Source organism: Suricata suricatta, unplaced genomic scaffold (assembly GCF_006229205.1).
Source record: "Suricata suricatta isolate VVHF042 unplaced genomic scaffold, meerkat_22Aug2017_6uvM2_HiC HiC_scaffold_21, whole genome shotgun sequence".
Classification (NCBI taxonomy): domain Eukaryota; kingdom Metazoa; phylum Chordata; class Mammalia; order Carnivora; family Herpestidae; genus Suricata; species Suricata suricatta.
In genome coordinates, this window is record NW_021865992.1 from 179,833 (window position 1) to 202,486 (window position 22,654).

General features: G+C 50.0%; 2 protein-coding genes across 2 annotated transcripts; both read left to right on the plus strand.

The window, feature by feature from the left end:
* The first annotated feature begins 125 nt into the window (after positions 1 to 125).
* Positions 126 to 22,654, plus strand: LOC115284808 (4-hydroxy-2-oxoglutarate aldolase, mitochondrial). The gene is made up of 7 exons (XM_029931293.1): positions 126 to 702; positions 11,535 to 11,663; positions 11,861 to 11,988; positions 12,483 to 12,617; positions 12,871 to 12,967; positions 14,662 to 14,795; positions 21,761 to 22,654. The coding sequence occupies exons 1-7, from the start codon at positions 492 to 494 to the stop codon at positions 21,908 to 21,910; spliced, it is 984 nt and encodes a 327-aa protein (XP_029787153.1). The 5' UTR covers positions 126 to 491; the 3' UTR covers positions 21,911 to 22,654.
* Positions 4,258 to 5,891, plus strand: LOC115284809 (uncharacterized protein C10orf62-like). Its single transcript, XM_029931294.1, has one exon. It carries the CDS (start codon positions 4,875 to 4,877, stop codon positions 5,568 to 5,570), a length of 696 nt encoding a protein of 231 aa, XP_029787154.1. The 5' UTR covers positions 4,258 to 4,874; the 3' UTR covers positions 5,571 to 5,891.

Sequence of the window (22,654 nt, forward strand, 5' to 3'; positions counted from 1 at the left end):
TATAGGGCTATGTGGCCACCATTGGCTTGTCACGTGGCAGCCCGCGCAGGAGGAGCCTGGCAAAGGTTCAGGGGCCTCGGAGAGCAGCGCTTTACTGGCAGTGTCTCCCCAGTCGGGCGGCTCAGCCAATCAGCTTCGCCAAACGCGGAGCGGAAGTTTGTGTTTCTGGCTTTGGGGCTGGGGACTGTGGGAGGACGGCCCAGGCCCCATTGGAGAAGCCCTTTAGGGTGGGTACCCCAGGAACACCAGCTCTGCCAGAGGGACGCTGGGTTGTGGCATTTCTCCAGCTGCTTCCTACAGGGAGAGACCCATGGGGCTTAGAGGCTTGGCCTCTGACCCTGGGGACGCCCAGCCCAGGCCTGCCCCAGCACAACAGTCAGGGGGCAGCAAATTTTTAACTAGACACACTGATCATTAACAGGATAGGAAGGAGTCCAAACTCAGCCTTACTCAGGGGCAGAGACCAGCTGGGCCTCGGGCCTCTTGCAGAGATGCTGGGCCGTGGAATCTGGTCTTCTGTGAGGCAGGGGCTGAGCAGGGTCTTGTCCAGGAATGTGGGGGGCTGGGCCTCAGGGGAGGGGAAGAAGATGGACATTGCAGGCATCTACCCTCCTGTGACCACCCCCTTCACTGCCACTGCGGAGGTAGACTATGGGAAACTGGAGGAGAATCTGCACAAGTTGGGTACCTTCCCCTTCCGAGGTAAGTGGGGCCTGTCCTCTGGGGGACTTGGGGGAGATGTGGATGACTCCAATCTCCTCAGCTAGTGAGCCGGTGTTGTTTTATTAGGGGAGAGGAGCAGGAGGCACTGGTCTAGAGTCCAGAAACAGGCCAGAAGCTCCTTGCTGGTTTGCAACCTTGACTGAATCTCATTGCCAAAGTGCCATCTTAGCCCAGCATTATTGTGCGGATCAAACTAGATAATGGGCATAAAAGTCCTTGTCAACCAGACACTGTGGAGTTGGGAAGGCGGCTGGGGGCTTCACATGGCACATCAGCCCGTGGGCGCATCGCCCTAAAAGCCATGTTTGCCCACTCTTTCCTGGGCCAAGCCTCCCTTGGCAGAATTCCTGTTCTGGGTCCTATGACTCATGTCCCTCTTTACACATGGATCTCCCCTCTCTGAGGTCCAGGACCAGATGTTTGTGACATTCAACACACAACACAGCCACAGGCACAATAAATGGAGAAAAGAAGCAGCGGTTGATTCCTCCCGTCCTGTCCTGCCCACCCTCATCTATCACCTGTGACAAGTGCCTGAGACCGTAATCTCACTAGCCCCATTTCACAGATGGGAAGCTGGGGCTCAGAATGACACAGACGCTTGCCCAGGTTCCCCAGGTCTGACTGCAGGACCATGCTTGGTTTCACTCCCCTGCACTAACCAGTGAAACGCTAGACCAGACGGTTTCAACAAATGAAGTCTAGTTGGTACCAGCTTCGGGAATGGAGAGGTTCTGACTGAGGCAGGGCAGTGGGGAAGGGAGTCTAGATTCAAATCACAGCTCTGCCACTGAGTTAGCTTTGAGATCGTCTTTCTGAACCCCAGTCTCCCCATCTGACACATGGGAGTAATAAGGCCTACATCATAGGATGGTGGGGAGAAAAATCCAAGGGAATGCCAATAAAAGCATGCTATAAAAAGTAAAGAGTGATATATAGTAGAAGGTATTGATCCAGTGATAACAGTTGCTAGAATGACAGCACCATTGGCATTGTGGGCAAAACTGCTTTATGACAGTGACTGCTAGCCTGACTGAAACCCCATCTCAGTGCTGAGGTGAGGTAACCCTTCCCTAGGGCACAATGAATGCCCTGTGGAGGCCCACACTGAGCAGTGGCACAAACTCTAAGTAAATTTCTACTTGGGTTCAGCCCACTGGGGTTTGAAAGTCTGGACCAAGGCCTGGATCTCCTGAAGCAAAATGAGAAGCTCCTTGAATCTTTTATTTATGAAAAAAAAATTTTTTAAGTAATCTCTATGCCCAACGTGGAGTTGAAACTCAGGACCCCAAGATCAAGTCATATGCTCCACTGACTGAGCCAACCAGGCACTCTTAGCTCCTTGAATCTTCAGAGGTGGGAAGATAAGACTCTTCCTTACCGTTCAGGTTCAAGGAGACTCTAGTGCACGAGGTGGGAAGGGTGAATCCAGTGTCTACCTGCTTTCCAGAGAATCCGCAGATACCCACAGGCTCTTCTCCGGAGCCTTCCTTTCCTCTTACCCGCTCACCCACTCCTGCAGAGGGCACGGAGGTGCCCAGGGGCACAGGCTGCAGTAGATTTGGCAGGCCGAGGGCCACAGGTGCCCACTAACCTGTCTGCCATTGCAACCCATACAGGCTCCTGCTCCAGCCTCATCTCTCTCTCACCCACACTCTAGGGAGGCAGTGACTGTGTAGGGTCCTGTCCTTGCTCCCAGGAAACAGCCAGAATGCCTGGAAAAGGAGCAATGAGCAACTTTACGGGTACAAGCAATGTTTCTCTGGGCCTATCTGGGCCCCCAGGGCTGGCTCTGCGGCCCAACACTCAGGGGCAGAGGAGGAAGCCATCACATGCGACATTGCCGGGCCTCCTGTAACAAGTTAAAGGTCCTCCAAAGAGGACTTGGGAACCTACCCTTGATGAATCAGTGAACAGTTAGAGATTCTTCTAGAAGGTATTGCCTAAAACTGTGTAGCTCTCTTTATTTCTATTTATTTTTGCATTGTTAATTTTTCCTGATTATATGAATAAAGAGTATCATTCTTAAGTGAAAGTTATAACTAGAGACTAGAGGGTAAAGTTGTTGCAGAGGGGCCATTTGGCTCTGAATTCACTCCCACAAACAACCTCAAAGCTGAACTTTGAATTGTTATTTCCAAACGATGTGAGTGGATGACCACAGAGCAGGACTAGAGAGATGGTGTTACCCCTAAAACTGTGCGCTTGTATCTTGTTCCCTTAGGATACAGACTGGGATATTATGGTATATGTTGAAACCATTACTTTGTTAAATATTTTGTTTTTAAAAAATCACAATTTAGGGGCGCCTGGCTGGCTCAGTCGAAAGAGCACGTGACTCTTGATCTCAGGGTCATGAGTTCAGCCCCACACTGAGTGTAGAGATTAGTAAAGATATAAATAAATACACTTTTTTTTTACAACCCTGTTTTGGTATTTCTTCACTTTATTCTTTTTTAAATGTTTTATTTATTTTTGATACAGAGAGAGACAGAGCACGAGAGGGGGAGGGGCAGAGAGAGAAGGAGACACAGAACCAGAAGTAGGCTCCAGGCTCTGAGCTAGCTGAAGTCGGAGGCTTAACCGACTGAGCCACCCAGGCGCCCCTTTCTTCACTTTAAAAAAGTGAAATATACTGAGGTGCTTGGGTGGCTCAATTGTCTAAGTGTCTGACTTCGGCTCAGGTCATGATCTCACAGTTCATGGGTTGGAGCTCCGCGTCAGGCTCTGTGCTGACAGCTAGGAGCCTGGAGCCTGCTTGATTTTCTCTCTCTCTCTCTCTCTCTCTCCCTCTCTCTCTCTCTCTCTCTGCCCCTCCCCCTCTCACTCTCCTCGCTCTCAAAAAATTGAACATTCAACAAATTTTTAAAGTAAATATATATATTTTTAAATGTGTTAGATGCTTCTGGAAGAAAAATAAAGTGGGGGCGCCTGGGTGGCTCAGTCGGTTAAGTGTCCAGCTTCGGGTCAGGTCATGATCTCACGGTTTGTTGGTTTGAGCCCTGCGTCAGGCTCTGTGCTGACAGCTCAGAGCCTGGAGCCTGTCTTCAGATTCTGTGTCTCCCTCTCTGACCCTCCCCTGCTCATGCTGTCTCTGTCTCTCAAAAATAAATAAAAAACATAAACAAATAAAAAAAAAGAAAAAAATAGAGTGGCCCAGGCCCATTTCTCCCTCAAGAGACTCTGATATAATTTCGAACTGTGGGCCAGGCTCTCCATTGTCTGTACCCGCAGAGAGCCTGGCCAGGTGGCCCACCTGCTCACAATCTAAACTGTGCCCATTTTTAACCAGGGCACAGGGGGAAGGGGGGCAAATTCTGGATTTGCAGATGACTCACTAAGACAAGAGCTTAACAGCCCCCATCCTGGAATGACCCCTGAGATCTGGGATCTGGTGAAGTCCTCTGTCTGATCTGCTCTGCCTTCTCAACCCACTGCTTGTCTTCCCCTAGTTATGACCTCATGTAATTCTAGAATGAGCTCTTTCCTGGGCCCCTTTCCTTCTTGACTCTGCTTCATTGAGGCGATTGGGGCTGCGAGTGGGGATGGAATGGGCTAAGCTGGCAACAGGGGTGGACCTTGAAAGGAAGGAGACACCTGTGTCCGGCAGCCAGGGATGATGCCAGCCCAGCCGGGGACCCTTCCGCCATGGTCAGCCGCTCATGCCCCCCCCCCCCCAGGGCCACAGGATAGGGAGAGAAACCAAAGATTAGAAAATAAGATTGAGTTGCAGAATGGGTCTTAAGTAGAAGGCAGAAAGGACTCAGAATTGGGGAAGCTGCTTTTCCACTGACCTTGGGGCTAGCTGTCAGGGTGGGAGACAGAGCCTCAGGAAATGCCTACCAGGTTGGACATGAGAGATGCTGTGGCCTCTCACCCCAGACCCCCCAATCAGCTTCCTCACAATGGGGTTCATTGCTGAGGTGGGAGGGGCATCCTAGGGAGGGTACAGCTGGGGCCCTGCTTGGCAGCTAGCCTCTGGGAACCTGCTCTTCCAAGCATGAACCATACTATCGGGCTCCCCCACTCCCAGTGTGCCCTTAGCTCTGCCTGGCTGGCCTAGGGTCCTGGAGGCCTTCTTGGAGCTCATCCAGCAACCACCATGCAAGGTGGTGCTGGGGACTGCCCTCTTACTCGGAGGTGGAGGCCTCATGCTGTGGATTCAGAGGAAGAGGAGAAGGAAGTCATCCCCTGAGTCTGCACAAAATGTGCAGGAGCCACCGGAATGTCACCAAGCAAAGAATGAGAACTGGATTAAATCTCACTTTAGCCGCCTCTCCGAAGAGAAGCTGGCCGGCTGCAGCAGCGCGGCCGCCCCACCGGCCACGAGCAGCAGTGGACAGGCCAGCACCACCATTCACGTGGAGACTTTCACCACGAGGCAAGGAGAGGCGGGCACAGCCCTGCGCCGGGAGTCCTTCAGCAGCAAGAAGAGGGTGTCTGGGTCCTCAGTGACCAAAGAGACCCACAAGGAGACCACAAAATCCTCATCCACGGATGAGGCCACGTGGGCTGCTGTGGCTGCCTGTACCAAGGAGATCGACACCCTAGGACAGCAGCTGGCTAACTCCATGTTGCAGCGTGCCATGGCCTTCCAGAACTCGGGCCACCTGGAGTCCAGAGACATCAACCAGGAGGAGCTGAAGGCCCTCGAGGATGTGGAGTTGAAGCTGAAAGGGAATTTCCTCACCCAGCGGGAGACTGCTGTAGCTGGCATGAACCACACACACACTGTCCATGGCCATGGTCACCATGGCCACCAGGGTCATCCCAGCCACCTGAGCCACCAGAGCCACAGCCTGCCCAACCGCAGCCACCGGACCTACCACCCCTTTAAAGCCACCTAACCACGGATGGAGGAGCCCCTTTCCCCCAGCAGGGCTGGCACACAATTGCAGGCCTGTTTTCTCTCCTGAGATGCTGCCACCAAAATCCCTTCCTCTTGAAGGGAAGATCCTGGCCCCTTGAACTTTGTGAGTACAGTCTGCCATGGAGGATGGCCCCCGATGGGAGTGGAGGTGGAAGGAAGTGAAGCAGCTGAGACAGACTCTCAGACCCCTGAAGACCCTCCAGGAGAAGTCAGACGAGGCAGAGCCCAGGAGCAGCTGAGAGCCCCACGCTGATGCCAAATGCCTGGAACTGAACCAATAAAGCCTTGTATACCCTCATTCTGGGTCTGGGGGCTCTGTGGTCAGTGTCAGGACTGGGCAGGGATATGGGGAAAGGCTTCCTACTCCCACAAGTCCTCTTCATGTGGGCCTTTATGCTGGGCTGATTCAAGACTCCATAAATTAAAAAAAAAAAAAAAGTCCATAAATCAGGTTCCCCAGGTCCGGTTTCTGGGGATGGGATGTCTCCAGGGAGCTCAGCACCCGCCAACCTGCTATTGCCAAGGAAGGAGGAAGCAGCCAGGTGATGGGTGGTGGGGGGATAGGGAGGCTTTCAGAAGCTCATAAGCAAGCTTACGATGTGGGTCTCCTGTCCTGTTTGGTGTCCTTTTCACCTTGCCTACTGCTTCTCAAGTCGTGCACTGCAGTGCCCTTCCCCCGCCCCACCTGCTCCCCCCGGCCACTGGGATCCGCGTTAGTGCCCCTCACCACCTGCCTCCAGAGCTCCTGTGCCCTATACTCTCCGTTCTTGTTTGTGTTCTTACTGCTGGGGCTGCCGCTGACGCTAAGACTACTAATCAGTAGTATTACTAGTACTGCCAGTAGCTCCTGCCCTTTTATTTTATTGTTTTCCTTTTTGGGTTTTAGTCTACGCCATGCTCTATGTCCCATAGGGAAGGTTTTGCAGGGTCTCCATTTTGCAGATGAGACATCCGAGGCTCAGAGATGTCATTCACCTGACAGGGTGAATGATAGTATATGACAGTATGTGATTTGCTGGAGATGGAGCCCAGCTCTGCCCAACTCCAAAGCTCAAGAGCTCAAATCCCTATTCTGTGCTGCCCCTCAGGCCGATGCCCCACTGTCCCCACATGAGCCTCCCTCTCTCATGCTTATCCCAGCTCTCTGCCCACATGTCCTGACATTCTCTGTGCCCTCCCACAAGCCTGGGACCCTTCTGCCTCCTCTTCCTGGGTCCAAAGAAGCCGTTTCTAGGGCAAGGGGTGACCTCCAGTGAGGCAGTTAAAGGGAGGCAGTGAGGCAGTTGAGAGAGGTCAGCATACAGCACTGTCTAACTCCCAGTCTAATCCCTAGTGACTCCTTTACATAGAAATGTCTGTTACGAACAACTTACCAGTGTTTCCCAGCCTGTTGGCCTCAGACTGTGGGGAGAAGGTGCCCAGAATCCTTGCAAAGGATGGATATACACCCTAAATGCTGTCGATTGACTTTATGGGACATAATTGGAAGCATTTGAATATTTTTATTTTTAAGATTTTGTTTAAATTTTTATTTTACTTTGGAGAGAGAGAGCATGAGCAGGGGAGAGGGGCAGAGGGACAGGGAGAGAGAATCTCAGGCAGGCTCCACGCTGACCTGACATGGGGCTCTATCCCATGACCATGGGATCATGACCTGAGCCAAAATCAAGAGTCGGGACACTCAACCGAGTGAGCCACCTAGGCACCCCTGAAGATTTAAGTAATCTCTATACCCAACGTGGGGCTTGAACTCACAACCCTGAGATCAAGAGTCACACGTTCCAGGTGTGCCTGGGTGGCTCAATCAGTTAAGTGTCTGACTTTGGCCTAGGTTTTAATCTCACAGTTTGTGAGCTCGAGCCCCGCATCGAGCCCCACACTGGGCTCCACACAGCAGTGCAGAGCCTGCTTGGAATTCTCTCTCTCTCTCCCTCTCTCTGCCCCTTCCCCTCACTCTCCCAAAATACAAAAAAAGAGAAAAGAGTCATATGCTCCAGTGACTGAGCCAGCCAGGTGCCCCAGTATTTGAATATTTTTAACTGAATATTTATTTGAATAATTATTAATCAGTGACTTTATGTAAATACTAATATACATATACTTTAAATTTAAAATACTTCATAACTTCATAACAGGGGTGCCTGGCTGGCTCAGTTGGTAGAGCATGCAACTCTTGATCTCTGGATTATGAGTTTGAACCCCACGTTGAATGTAGAATAAGGGGAGCCTGGTGGCCTCAGTCCATAGAGCATATGACTCTTAATCTCAGGGTCATGAGTTCAAGCCCCACATTGGCTGTAGAGCCTACTTTAAAAATAAAGTAATTAAAAGATAAAAAAGTAAAATACTCTATGACAAAAATATTAATGGAAAAAACTGGGGTCTATCACCCTAGAAAATGTTGGAGCCTGCTAAATTAGACAAAGAACAAGGGTGGTGAGGTGTGGCTTCTGAAAGTGATTGTAAAAATGCATAAAATGCATGCATGTGTTTATCTGGAAGATCTTAAATCCCTTATTAAAAGTTTATTGCATACAATTTCAGATTGGCTAATTATGAATTTGGGCTCTTTAAAAAGGTTTATTTTTTTAAAATATCTTTTAAATTTATTTTTGAGAGACAGGGAGAGACAGCACGAGCAGGGGAGAGTCAGAGAGAGAGGGAGACACAGAATCTGAAGCAGGCTCCAGGCTCTGAGCTGTCAGCACAGAGCCCGACGCAGGGCTGGAACCCACAAACAGCGAGATCATGACCTGAGCTGAAGCTGGCTGCTTAGCCAACTGAGCCACCCAGGCGCCCCTTAAAAAGGTTTAGAACTGGCACAATTCAAATGAAGACTGCAAGTTAGTATCATACCAGTGCTAATTCTCTGGTTCTGATAATTGTACTAAATAGTAGACGTTATCATTGGTGGGGGCTGGGTGAGGGATGTATGGAAATCCCCTGCACGATTTCTGCAGCTTTCCTATAAATTTAAAAGTACTTTAAACTGTGGGAGTTTTATTACAGTTGCGCCACAAGGAAAATGGCTTCTAAGCCGCCAACTCCAGTGTACTCCGTTGGTAAGGAGATGGGCACCCCCGGCCCCAGACACTCACTCCTCTTCCCAGGCCACCCTGGCTCCAAGAGCAGCTAACATGACCGAGGGTCAAGCTTCTGTGATGAGTCCCTGGTCTTGCCGCTGGAGCGGACAGGAGAGGTTCCCGGGTGCAGCCTCCCCTCCCACACCAGCCGTCCTCGTCCACCTCAGATCGAAAGCTGCCACCCTCCTGATGGATTCAGGGCTTGTGCATTTCTCCCGACTCCATAATAATTACAGCTAATCCTGCCGAGTTTTCATCCAAGCACTTTATAAATAGTGTCTCGTTGGAGCCTCACAACAATGCTTTAAGGAGTGCACTAGTATTATCCTCATTTTTCATGTGAGGAAGCTGAGGTTTGATTAAGCCATGTGCCCAAGGTCTCGTAGCTGATCAGGGGCTGCACTGAGAGTCACACCCAGTTCCTCTGAGTTCGGCACTGCTCACTGCCTGTACTCCCTGACCCATCCGGGACCCCGACCCTTCCACTCCTCCAGCCCCCTTGTTACACCAGCAGATGCACGTGGGGCCTGAAACTGGACATCCCTGCCATGGAGAGGGAGGGGGCTCTCGGCAGCATCAGTGCACAAATTTCTAAGTGCTTCCTCTTACATTTTCTTGTTTGGGCCTTTTACATAGCTTTATAAGGTAAGATTGAGATGATTTTATTATCATCCCAGAGAAAAGGAAACGGGAACTCAGAGACTTGACATAACTTGCTCAAAAGCCAGAGGGGAGTTGGGTCTGGTGCGTCCCCGACACTGTGATAGACCCTCCTCCCCAGACTGGCCTGTCTTCCTTCCTGGGAGTCAGGCCTGGGTCAGATGCTCTTTACATGAGATGGGGGAAAGGCCACCATGAGTCTTGAGCACAGGGGCCTGCTTCCTCTCTGAGAGTGCAAGACCCAGCTGTCTGAACCCGTAGAACTGGGCGCCAGAATGAAGGGGGACCTGGGAGTGAGTGAACACAGCTCAAGAAGTGATTGGGGCAAGAACCGGCCTGGCCTCCTTCCAGGGCAGCGGGGCAGGCAGGCAGGGTTGGGGAGGGAGGGAGATGTCTTTTGCATTTGCATAGAGGGAGTGGTGAAGGCTTGATCTCTGAATCCTTGACCTCTAAGTCAGAGGGTGCTGGTCCAGTCCTCTCCAGGGTTGGCAGCTCGCGAGGGGGGTGACCCACTCAGAAAGCACTAGAACCTAGCACCGTTTGTACCAAGACAGAAGGGGCTCCCGGCCTGACACGGAGAAATGGATCAAGGAGGCAACACAATAGAAGCCAAAATCTATTTGTCTCAAGAGGGTACTTACAGTATTACCAAGGCAAAAGACTGGTGGAGGAGAGAGGGAGGGCTGGGAATGCCAAGTATCCAGTGAGCCTTTCTGGCAAATCACTCAGTGCAATCCAATGGTGTAACGAACAGCATGGAAAAAGGTTTGTGGTGAAAAGTTGACTCTACATCACACCATGTCCCCTTAAGGATGACTCACGGGAACAGTCTCTCTTGGTCCCAATGCCAGGAAACTCTGTGTTTCTCCAGGGCAGCTGCTTTGCTTTTATCTGGAGTTCTGCGAATCTGTCAGCTGATCACATTTCCCTTTTAGCTTGGACTGTCAGGAAGCTCCAAATCAAAATGATGGCCCATCTTTCACAACTGTGTGGCGAGGATTTGGTATTGTGTATCAGTGTCGCCCCCAGCTTTCTTTGCATTCCTTTCTCCCAAGCAGTCTCCTATTTATTAATAGTTTCGCCGTGTCCTCTGCTGTATTTGTCAACTAAGAACAGTGTTTAGAGGATAGAATGGAGTAGAGAGGAGGAAGAGGTGGGAAGAGAGTAAAATGAAAAAGGAAATGAGGAAAGGAAAAAGGAAATGAAAAAGGAAAAGTTAAATCAGAGGATGATGGTTTTACTGACATTCCCTTCAAATTCAAACAGCCTCAGTTCTCTTAGTCTCCCACGGATTTATATAAAAGGGTAGACACCTTACCTGGTGATGTGAGAAACCTCTCATGTGATCAATAAAACAGGAAAATGTGAAAGAGAATAATGAGATACCACTCTTTACCCAGAAAACTGGCAAATATTAATTCTGACAATACCCAGTGTTGACACAGATGAACGCTAACAGACTCTTCGATGTGCTGATGGGGTGTGAACTGGCTACGAGAGAGCATGTGTTCAGCACGTGAAAATGCACATACATGTGACTCTGCAATTACAAACCTAAGGAAACTGCAGAGAAATTCAAACATGGGCACAGAGACAACTCAAACAATGGCAGCATTGTTTGTAATAGCAAAACTAAGGAAACATTTTAAATGTCCTCAAAGGGAGAATGAAAAAGTAAACTGCAGTCTAACTTCAAATAGAATATTCTATATCAATTAAAATGAATGAATCAGAGCTGTGTACTGCTATGGACAAAGCTCACAACATAATCTTGAGCAAAAATAGCAAACTGCAGAAGGTCATATGAGCTTGGTTCCATTTCAGTACAGTTTAAAATGGCAAAAGAAATATTATATGTTGTTTATGGGTCCATATGTATGTCCTAAGGGTATAAGACATGAGTGGGAATAGTAACACCTGAGTCAGGACAGCTAGAGGAGGAAGAAACACGTGATCTGGTAGGGTTGCCATGAGTGCTGGGTATGCACCTGTGGATTATGTTATTATCGATTGTTTTGGGTATAGCTAAAATGTTTCATTAACACACACACAACATGGTGTGGACACTGTCGTTGCAACTGGGTAAAACATTCTGCCTGCGTCAGGACAGAGATGGGAAGGAAGTGCGTGCAAAGCTATGGTGTTGGGAAGGTAGGGACCTGGGTGGGTGTAACACCAGCGCCCTGGTTGTTCATCAGGCTTCGTGGTCCAGGGCTCCAATGGCGAGTTCCCCTTCCTGACCAGCATCGAGAGGCTGGAGGTGGTGAGCCGCGTCCGCCAGGCCATGCCCAAGGACAAACTGCTGCTAGCCGGCTCTGGCTGCGAGTGTGAGGCCACAAAGCTCTGGGCCCGAGGGGTGCTTGGGGGTCCCTGGGGTGGGAAGCCAGGCTCCTTAGCCCTGGGACTGGTTCAGTCTACTGGTTCCCCTGCCCCCCTTGCTTGCCCCAGGGTCCTAGCCCCGCCCTTCTGCCACCTGCTCTCACTTCCATGGCCTATAGGGAAGACTCCCTCTTTCCTTCTGCAGCCACTCAAGCCACAGTGGAGATGACTGTGAGCATGGCCCAGGTTGGGGCTGATGCCGCCATCGTGGTGACTCCTTGCTTCTATCGTGGCCGCATGAACAGCGCTGCCCTCATTCACCACTACACCAAGGTAGGGGGTGAGGGGTGGGCATGGGTTTGGGGCTTGGAACCAAGGGGAGGCTGGATAAGGAGAGGAGACAGAGAAGCTAGGGCCCAAGGGGTGAGCCTGCTTTCCATGAATGGCAGCTGTGGGAATGGGGAGGGATGCCACCAGGTGCCAGCACCCCCCCCCACCCCCGCCTCATGAGGGGTGACTGGCCTGGCCACACTGTGTCACTGTTTCCTCCCTTCTCGGATGGGTGGAATGATGGTGTCTTCCTCACAGGATTGTTATAAGGACTAAGTTCCATCAAAACATAGAGGACTTAGAACTGAGCTTGGCACCTAGAAAGCACTCATGAGATATTACTCATTGATTGCTTACAAGCAGGGCACATGGCACTGTGACTTCTCGTCCAGGAGTTCCTGTAGTGACCCAGGCCCGGAGCTGGTGGGATGGGGGGTGTGCTCCTTGGGCCTGCGGCAGCTGCCCTCTCCCTCTCCCCTCTTCTCTGCCTCTCGCAGGTCGCTGACCTCGCCCCAATCCCTGTGGTGCTCTACAGCGTCCCAGCCAACACGGGGCTGGACCTGCCTGTGGATGCAGTGGTCACGCTCTCCCAGCACCCGAACATCGTGGGCCTCAAGGACAGTGGTGGCGATGTGAGTGGCAGCAGCTCCTGGCTGGGGCTCCTTCCTCTTCTCCTGTGCTAGCAACCTCAGGATAGCTCTGGGACCCACTTCAGTCCTGGGCTCCTGCTTGGGTCCTTTCCACCGCGTGGGCTCTCTGGAGTCTTGTCCGAGGTCGGGGGCAGCTCTCTGGAGCCTGGGCTGTCCTTCTCCCACCCTCGCTCAGCCCGCATCTCGGTCAGCGTTGAGGCTCTGGGTGCAGCTCTCACCGGTTTTGCTGTTGCAGGTGACCAGGATGGGGCTGATTGTTCACAAGACCAGGAGGCAGGATTTCCAGGTGTTGGCTGGATCTGCCGGCTTCCTGCTGGCCAGCTATGCCGTGGGTAGGCCTCCCGCCGCTCGCACACTGTCATGCGTGGTACACCCGGGACCCAGGCCCTCCCCCTCCGCCCCCACCACCCTGGGTATGCCGGGAGAGACCATGCAGGCTGGGTCTGGGTCTGCAGGGGGCCCTTTGCCAGCCAGTCTGCGTGGAAACCTCAGAAGTCCGGCACACTGCTTGTCTGAATATTGGGGGCTCATGTGACCTTTCTGGCAGAAGAGGGTGGCTCTGCACCACCTTGGTCTGTAGGAGGGGTGCCTGCAATTTCTTCCAAGCCCTGAGTTTGGTGCTTAGGTAACAGATTTGGCTCCTCTGATCTCCCTGTAAATCGTTCTCTGAGGACACAGGCCTGCGGGCCTGTCCTCTGGTCCGGAAGTCTGTTTTCCTGTCACCTGGGTGCTAGGCCGGAAGGAATCGTCAGACCTGTAGGGTTGGGCCAGGGACCCTCAGCTGCCTGATTCTGTTCCAGTTCAGGATCCTGGGAATGTCACCGTTGAACCAACTGCGCTTGTCTGCTGTGGGTCAAGGTGCTTGGGTTCGGGTTGGTTTTAAGCACCAAGGGGAAGGGGAGGAAGCATCTGATCCCTTCGGCTGAAGCCCCAGCAAGTTACCCAGTTGCTTTTTTGGTGCTGCAGGGGGCAATGCCGGCTCCTTTTCTCAGTCTCCTCCGACGTTGGTTTATTGTCTACGACCTTGCACGGCTCTCCTCTGCCACATCACAGTCTCTAAAGTACAAGGGCAGAAGAGGGGAGCCATGGAAGCCTCATTCCTGAGGCGGGCAGCTGGAAAGAGCACAGGCTCTGGAGGCCAGGGGATGTGAGTTGGAATCTCAGCTCTGCCATTCACGGAATACTACCCGGCAAGATATTCAGCCTCTCCGGGCCTGGACTTCTACCCTGTAAAGCAGGAAGGTGTCATGAGAATTTGAGAGCATTGGCTCCATGTCTGCCTAGTGCCTGGCAGAGTGGGGATCAGTAAATGGCAGCTATGGGTGCTCATTCCAAATTTCCCACTCTCCAGTCTTGAGGCCACTGTGCCTAGGGTCACTTGTAACTAGACTTAGAATCACGTCACAGGCTGGCAGAGTGGCAGGGCCTCCTGAGATCATGACCAGCCCGTTCTCATTGCCCAGATGAGAACAAAGAGGACAAGGAAGTCTATGACTTGTGCAAGTTCATGCAACCAATGGGAGGAAATGCCGAGTCTCCTGACTGTGTCCAGAACTCTTTCCACTGCCCCCCATCCCCAGCGCTGTCCCAGGCTGAATTCACTGGGGGGCAATAAGATTTCAGAAGAGCAAAGGCTTCCCATCCTCTCCACCCGCTTCCCGCACTGATGAGTCAGGGGGCTATTAGAGGATCATGGAGGTGTCAAGTGGCAGGTGGGACTTGACTCTGGGAGGTATGTTGTGGGGAGGGGCGGTGCAGGGAAGGAACTGTCCTCAACTTAGCCTTCAGGCGCTGTTCCCTGACCTTCAGCCTGTGGGATTCTACTTCAAATATGCTGGCAGCTTTTCTCTCTGGAACTCTGTATTCTCTGGACTCACCGAGCATGCCTTCGACATGGACAGCCAGTGGCACAGAAATCCACATCCTCGCCCTGCCCCGCCCAGAATAAGGGGTGCTGGGGACCAGGGTCCGAAAGTGTCTATGAGAAGAGGCTCTGGCTGACTTTCTGCATCTTACTCTGGGGCAGGAGCTGTGGGGGGCGTGTGTGCCCTGGCCAATGTCCTGGGGGCCCAGGTGTGCCAGCTGGAGCGACTCTGCCTCACAGGGCAATGGGAAGATGCCCAGAAGCTGCAGCACCGTCTCATTGAGCCAAACACTGCGGTGAGTTCCCAGTTTGTGGCACCCAGGAATGTGGGGGTGTCTGTGTCCTCACTGGTGCAGGAGCCAAGGCCGGCACAAGGGTCCCCCCTCAGCCTCTTCCCTTTCAGAATGTCCTTTCAGAGAACAGCCCAGTGTGGGAACTCCTTGTGCCTCTCCAGACACAGTTGACAACTCAGACAAAATTGAGCCCTGTTGGTCGCACTGGAATTCATCTAGTGAGCTAGTTAAAATTCTAATCCTCTAGGTCCAGGAAAAAGCCTTGAGACAAACATCTTGGCTGATTGTGGTGACATAAGTAATCCTGGGACCTTGCTTAGAGATGCACTGCCTAGAAAGAGTGAACTGTGGGCTTTCCCATCAGCCTTAGAAGGGGCCCAATCCTGGAAAACAGAATGATTGGTAGTAAAGGAGTTGGAAGGCTGGAGGAAGCCAGAGCCCGGATTTCCCAGGAGAGTTTTGTCTTCAAGTAGTCTACTCTGGGGCACCTGGGTGGCTCAGTCGGTTAAGGGTCTGACTCTTGATTTCAGCTCAGGTCATGATCTCACGGTCTGTGAGTTCGAGCCCTGTGTCAGGCCCTGCACTGACAGCACGGAGCCTGCTTGGGGTTCTCTCTCTCCCTCTCTCTCTGTCTCTGGCTCTCCCCTGCTTACGCTTGCTCATGCTCTCACTCTCTTTCTCTCTCTCTCCAAATAAATACATAAACACTTTAAAAAAATCTATTCTTCACTCACATGGTGTACCCCAATTCCGTATTGGGCAAGTCAAGGAGAAGAGCCAAGATGGAGTGCCAGTCAGGTGCCAAGCAGTGCTGTTCAGAGCAGACTCAAAGTTGTTGCAGTGTGGCAAGAGCCCATTCGTTGGCCATACCCTAGCTTGTGTACCCTTCACTGACTGAAGGACAGCTAGATTGTTTCCAGTTTGGGGCTGTTTTTTTTTTTTTAAATGTTTATTTATTTTTGAGAGAGAGAGACAGAGTGCAAATGAGGGAAGGACAGAGAGAGAAACAGGGAATCTGAAGCAGGCTCCATCCAGGCTCTGAGCTGTCAGCACAGAGCCTGATGTGGGGCTCGAATCACAACTGTGTGATCATGACTTGAGCCAAAGTCAGACACTCAACCATCTAAGCCACCCACGCGCCCCAGTTTGGGGCTATTAAAAGCTGCTATGAACATTCATGTACAAGGTTTTGCATGACCATAAGTTTTCATCTTTCTGGGATAAATACACAATTGGTGGGTCATAGGATGATTGCATGTTTAGTTTTTTAAGAAATTGCCAAACTTTTTCAGAGTGACAAAACCACTTTACATTTATATGAATGTAAGTGTACGACTGACTCACTTTCTCTGTACCTGTACCAGCTTTAGGTGTTGTGACTACTGTTTATTTTAGCCATTCTGATAGGCGTGTTGTACCGCTTCATTGTGCTTTTTAATTTGCGTTTCTCTGATAGCCAATGCTATTGGACATCTTTTCATGTATTTATTTGCCATCTCTGTATCATTTTTTTTGTCCTGCCATGCCATCTGTATATCTTCTTTAAAAAAATTTTTTTTCAATGTTTATTTTTGAGGAAAGAGAGACACAGAGCACAAGCAGGGGAGGGGCAGAGAGAGAGGGAGAACACAGAATCTGAAGCACGCTCCAGGCTCTGAGCTGTCAGCACAGAGCCCGATGTGGGGCTCGATCTCATAAACTGTGAGATCATGACCTGACCTGGAGTCGGACACTTAACTGATCGAGCCCCCCAGCGCCCCTATGTCTTCTTAAATTAAATGTCTATTTATGCCTCTTGCCTGTTTTATGATTGGATTTTTTTTAACCGTTCAGTTTTTGGGAGTTCTTTATATTTTTGGATACCAGTCCTCAGTGAGATATGTGGTTTGCAAATATTTTCTCTGAGTCAGTTGCTTGTCTTGTCATTCTCTTTTTTTAAAGTTTATTTATTTATTTTGAGAGAGAGAGAGAGAGAGAGGGAGAGAAAGGATCCCAAGCAGGCCCTGCACTGTCAGCACAGAGCCTGACGTGGGGCTCAAACTCATGAACCACGAGATCATGACCTGAACCAAAATCAAGAGTTAGATGCTTAGCCTCCTGAGCCACCCATGTGCCCCTTGTCATTCTCTTAACAGGTTTTTTGCAGAACAAAAGTTGAAATTTAGTTTATCAATATTTTTATTTATATTTATGCTTTCAATGTCAACTCTAAGAAGACTTTTCCTAGCACTAGATGGTGAAGGTTACCTCCTACTTTTTTTTCCTAAAAGTTTTATTGTTTTACAAATCCATGACCCGTTTTGAGTTAATTTTTGTATGAAGTGTGAGACTTAGTCGGAGGTTTATTTTATTTTATTTTATTTCGCTTTTGGATATCCACTTGCTCCAATACCATTTGTTGAAAAGATGATCTTTCTTCCATTGAATTACTTTTGCACCTTTGTCAGAAGTCAGTTGGGCATATTTGTGTGGGTCTATTTCTGGGGTCTCTGTTGCTTGCATTATCTATGTGTCTGTCCCTCTGCAAAACCATACAAAATTATTCTCAAGTTTATATGGAAAGGCAAAGGAATTAAACTAACTAAGACAAATTTGGGAAAAAAGAATGAAGTGGGAAGAATTTGTCCACCTGATTTTAAGATTTATTTTTATTATTTTTTTAATGTTTATTTATTTTTGAGACACAGAGAGACAGAGTGTGAGTTGGGGAGGGGTAGAGAGAGAGAGGGAGACACAGAGTCAAAAGCAGGCTCCAGGCTCTGAGACGTCAGCACAGAGCCCTATGCAGGGCTCAAACTCATGAGCTATGAGACCATGATCTGAGCCGAAGTCGGATGCTTAACTGACCAAGTCACCCAGGCACCCCTGATTTTAAGATTTAAAAAAAATTTTACTTAAGTTTATTTTTGAGAGAGAGAAAGAGAGTCAGAGTGTGAGCAGGGGAAGAGCAGAGAGAATAAGACACAGACTCCAAAGCAGGCTCTGAGCTGTCAGCACAGAGCCCGATGTGAGGCTTGAACCCACGAACCCTGAGACCACGATCTGAGCTGAAATCAGATGCTTAACCAACTGAGCCACTCGGGCGCCCCTAATTTTAAGATTTATTATATACCTGCATGGGGTGCTCGGGTGGCTCAGTCAGCTGGGCATCCAACTTCTGCTCAGGTCGTGATCTTGTGGTTTATGAGTTCAAGCCCCACGTCAGGTTCTGTGCTAACAGCTGAGAGCCTGGAAACTGCTTCAGATTCTGTGTGTGTCTCTCTCTCTCTCTCTGCCCCTCTCTCGCTTGTGTTCTTGTCTCTCCTTCTTAAAGATAAACATTAAAATTTTTTAAAAGATTTATTATATACTGACTGTAATCAAGTCTGTGTGGCATTGCAGAGGGTATTGAATTTTGTCAGATGCTTTTTCTTCATTGATTGCTATGATCATGTGATTGCTTTTCCTCTTTAGCCTGCTGATATGGTGTTACATGGCTAATTTTCTATTATTGAACCAGACTTGCATTCCTGGAATAAACCCCACATAGTCATGGTGTGTAACTTGTTCATATATTACTGAGTTACACTTGCTAATTCTTAGGTGAAGATTTTTCTGTCTATTCATAGGAGATATTGGTATGTAGCCCCCGCCCCCCTTTTTGGCATTGCCTTCGTCTGATTTTGGTATCAGGGTAATAATAGCTTCATCAGTTGACTGGGAAGTATTCCCTCCTCTTATTTTCTAGAAGGGACTTTGTAGAATTGGTGTTAAATCTTCTTTAAACATTTTTTAGAATTCTCCAGTGTGGCCATCTGGACCTGGAGATTTCTTTTGGGGGGAGGGTTTTTAAACTACAGCTCTGCCCTTGGCCTCCACTGACCCCTCCGTGACCAGAAGGGGTAGGAATGCTTCTTTGCTGCTTCCCACGTGGCCTCCACTGACATTACAAATATGTGGGGGTGGGGGATGGCCTCCTTTAGTGTGGGCAGCGGTGGAAAAGTTCTGACTCTCCTCACTGGGTCTCTGCTGAGACCATCCATTGTGGGGGTGGGGTACAGTGGGTGGGGGGGAGAAGTTCTGGCTCCCAATTCAACCTTTGCTAGCCTGGGTGGGGGTAGGGCCACAGTTTTTTCTGGGGTGCTTGGCTGGAGGAGAGTGATGATTGCCTAAAAGTTTTCCATCCTGCTGGGCTGCTCCTTCCCGTCCTTGGCTTGAGTGAACGGGCTTTTGGGGAGCTTTTATGATCTGGACCCACCGAGTGCATTTCGGCGTCTCTGGCTGCTTCAGCTTCAAGTGGAGGCGAGGGAGGGAACTCACTGCTGTGTTCCTTGGGTCCTGAGGTCCCAGTTCATCCTCTTTATCTCTTCCTTTTGGAGTCTCATGTTTGTTTTTATATAATGTCCAAGTTTTTTAGTTATATTTATAGGGAGGAATAGGGCAAAGTACATTTATTTCCTTTTCCTAGAAGTGGAAACTCTAAGTCTCTCTTCCTTCCTTCCTTCCTCTTTCTTTTCTTCTTCTTTCTTTTTTCCTTCCTTCCTTCCATCCTTCCTTCCTTCCTTCCTTCCTTCCTTCCTTCCTTCCTTCCTTCCTTCCTTCCTTCCTCCAACCCTGAGATCAAGAGTTGTAGGCTCTAAACCAGTCCTCTGAGTATTTTTCTAAATGGTAGCCCCCCACCACATAGAGCATTAAACTATTTGAAAAAAAATATTGAAAATTAAAAAGTAGGTATATTAAAACAGCATTCTCCTAGGTTTAAATATGTTATCTGTATTAAAAACATAATTTATTATAACTTTGCTTTCCTGGCTTGAATGGTAACAACCTGATGAAAAATCTGTTTTTCTGCATCTACTTCTAGAAAAAAAAATGAACCCATAAAAAATGCACAACACGTGTATAGAAGGGCACACGTTTACTTTTGCCTCAGGCATGGGTGTGTTGGGTCCAGTCTTTATTTAAAACATTGAGACTCTGTTCATTAATGGATTTTTTTGCATTGATTTTGATTTAAAAAAAAATAGCGCACTAAATAACCTACCTTGATGACTGATTTTTTGGCATTCCCCTTACGTTTTGCACCTGAGCTGTAGTCCCAGGCTAAGCCGGTAGTGTTCTGTTTGGGTAAAGCGGTGGGTGGGTTCTAGATCTCCCTCACAGCTTAGAGCTTTACCGCCAAGAGGCAGATTAACTCAGATTTAGAGCGAGGACAGCTGAGGAGGCAAGCACGAGTCTCCTGGATGTGAGCGTCCTCCTGGGGTGGGACAGTCTATTCGTAGGACGGAAGAACTGCAGAAGTGAGGGCCTCTCGGCCCAGCCCCGTCAGGGCACACACTGTCCTGTATGTCCCGGACATGCCACTGGGGTAGGACCTTGCTCTCCATGCCCACCCACCGGCAGGAGAGACGGTCCCAGAAGCTGCACTCCACCAGGACAGGAAAAGGGTAACTTGATGTCTCCTAGGATCTGGTCTTACGGTGGTATTTTTCTTGTGCGATTCTTGTGACATGAGGTCGGTGTCGTCATCTCCCTCGTTTTGCCGATGAAGCCGGGGGCTGCCCCTTGGGAAGAGAGGATGCGTGCTGCCCTCCCAGCTCTCTGCAGGCCATCCTGCCTTACTCTTCGCTCTGTGCCTCCTCCTGTGCCAGCTCCGGGCACACGCTCAGGAATGCCTGGAACCCCTTTCTGGTGCCTGGGCTGTGGGCTCAGCCACCCCAGGAGCAGCTTGATGTCACCCTATTGCCGTGCTCGAACACAATGTCCTTCCTCCGCCTGCCCCCCCCAGCCAGCCTCCTGCCCTGGCTATATTTAGGACTTTCCATGCTCTTTACCACCAAAGCATTCCATCCTTTCTGTGGGTCTGAGGAGGGGGCAACTCCGTGATCTTACACACTGTGGGCGAGGAAAGCTTTGCTCTAGGTCCTTCTTGTTTCTGTCCTCTCCCCTAGGTCTTCCCCACCCCACTCAGGTTTTGGGTGAAAAGCCTGGGTTATTAGAACATCATGGCTGAGGCCAGGTTTAGGAGGAGGGTGGCTTGTCCCTCATTCCAAGAAAAAATTCCCTGGCATCTAGTGGTTAAATAGTTACTAGTCAGTCATTCATCAGTGGTTCTCAACTTTTTTCCCTCAAGCAACCCCTTTTACTATTTTATCCTTCATGAAGCCCATCCTTCTAAGGTTTTATCTTCCCTCCAAATAAAACTTAATTAAGTAATGATTACATTCTTAGTTTTGGGGTTGTCAAAGATTCCTCTAACACTTCTGAGCAGCATGAAATAACCAGTTGCTATGCCAAAAGCAAAGAAACTTGATACTTCATTTTCTGTAAGACTCCACACGTGATTTTAAGTTATGACAATAGCTGTAGGTCCCTCACGATGATGGATAACACTTGAGAGATCATGTCATCCAGCTTTCTCAGATATAGTAAGTTTGTGATACAAGGTTACACAGCAGAACTTCTCAGGACAACTGATGCGTGATGCGTTGTTTTTCAGAGTTGGGGTCGGTGAGGCACTCTGCGTGGTGGGGGTCCCTGCTGCAGGGCCAAAGTCTGGACTATGCCTAGGGTTCTCACAGACCCTTCCCCTTCCCGACTGCCCGGGCACACCAGGCCTGGGTACTGGGAACCGGGCTGCAGACCTGTGATGGTCCAGTGCTCCGACCCACAGCGCTGCTATCTTCTCGCAGCCCAGCTTGATGACCAAATGCCGCTTTTCTCCCTGATGGGGTGGATTTTCGTCCTAAAACTAAAGGAGTTCACTCCCTTCCTTAATCTGAATTTTTGGCATCATGTTCTCTACTGCTGACCTGCCTTCTGGTCTCTCAATCTGAATTTCCCATCTACCCTGGTGTTACAGATTTGGTAAAGCTCCTTTACGAGGGGAGCAGGGGTGGGAGCCCTAACTTTCTGGGAGTAACATGTCTGGACCCAGGCATGCATGTGCAGGGATTCCCCAGTTTGTTCTAACAGGCCCTGCTCCACAGGTGACCCGGCGCTTTGGGATCCCCGGGCTGAAGAAAACCATGGACTGGTTCGGCTACTACGGAGGCCCCTGCCGCGCCCCCTTACAGGAGCTAAGCCCCTCGGATGAGGAGGCGCTGCGTATGGACTTCACCAGTAATGGCTGGCTCTGAGAGCAAGGGAAGGACATGCCTGGCCTGCGCCCATCTCGGCTTCCTGCCTTTACCCGGAGCTGAAGAATCACGCGGGCCCGTTCCCCTACTCCAGTCTGCCAGGTTCGCGCCGAGCACGCCCACCTCCTATTCTCATAGTCCTAGGACTGCTGGCATTTGTATCCTGCCCTCTGGCTCTCTAGAGACCTTCAGTCTGGGAAGGAGTAAGTGCTTTCCTGTGCCCCAGGACATGTGACCGGGAGCCAGAGGGGAAGAACAGGGGGGCAACCAGGCACAAGTAAGGTCATGTATTTTATGGATGGGAAGACCACTGAGATTCAGGGGTGCACATCTGAGCCCAGCATATGCAGCATGGAGCCAGGGCTACTCCTAAGCACCCAAGTGGTGGGTTAGGAAACCTGATCAGAAAAGCGTCACTAGCCTTTGAAAGCCCTCCCCCCCATCTACGTTCCAGACACAGTGTCCTTTCCTAAATCTGTTTTGATCATCTCATATTCTTATCTCTAACCTTGATCTTAACCAGAGAGAGCATAGAACCGGCGCAGTGGCTTGCCAGACTTGGTAAATAATGACACCTGGTGGATAAATGTTACATTCTAGGAGACTTCTAGCTAACGTAGGTCTGAAACATTAGGGAAGGAGACGAGGCCTGAGACCCGGCCATCCTCTTGCCTGTAGGCACTCTGCTTTTATTGTTAAAAATGATATTTTGTTCTTGCAATAAAGTTGAATAAGTTAAAACAT

Coding starts and splice junctions, on each gene's coding strand:
- LOC115284809 (XM_029931294.1), top strand. CDS start 4,875: ATGCTGTGGATTCAGAGGAAGAGGAGAAGGAAGTCATCCCCTGAGTCT.
- LOC115284808 (XM_029931293.1), top strand. CDS start 492: ATGCTGGGCCGTGGAATCTGGTCTTCTGTGAGGCAGGGGCTGAGCAGG. Junction 11,664..11,860: donor AGCCGGCTCTGGCTGCGAGT/GTGAGGCCACAA, acceptor TTCCTTCTGCAG/CCACTCAAGCCACAGTGGAG. Junction 12,968..14,661: donor GCTGGCCAGCTATGCCGTGG/GTAGGCCTCCCG, acceptor ACTCTGGGGCAG/GAGCTGTGGGGGGCGTGTGT.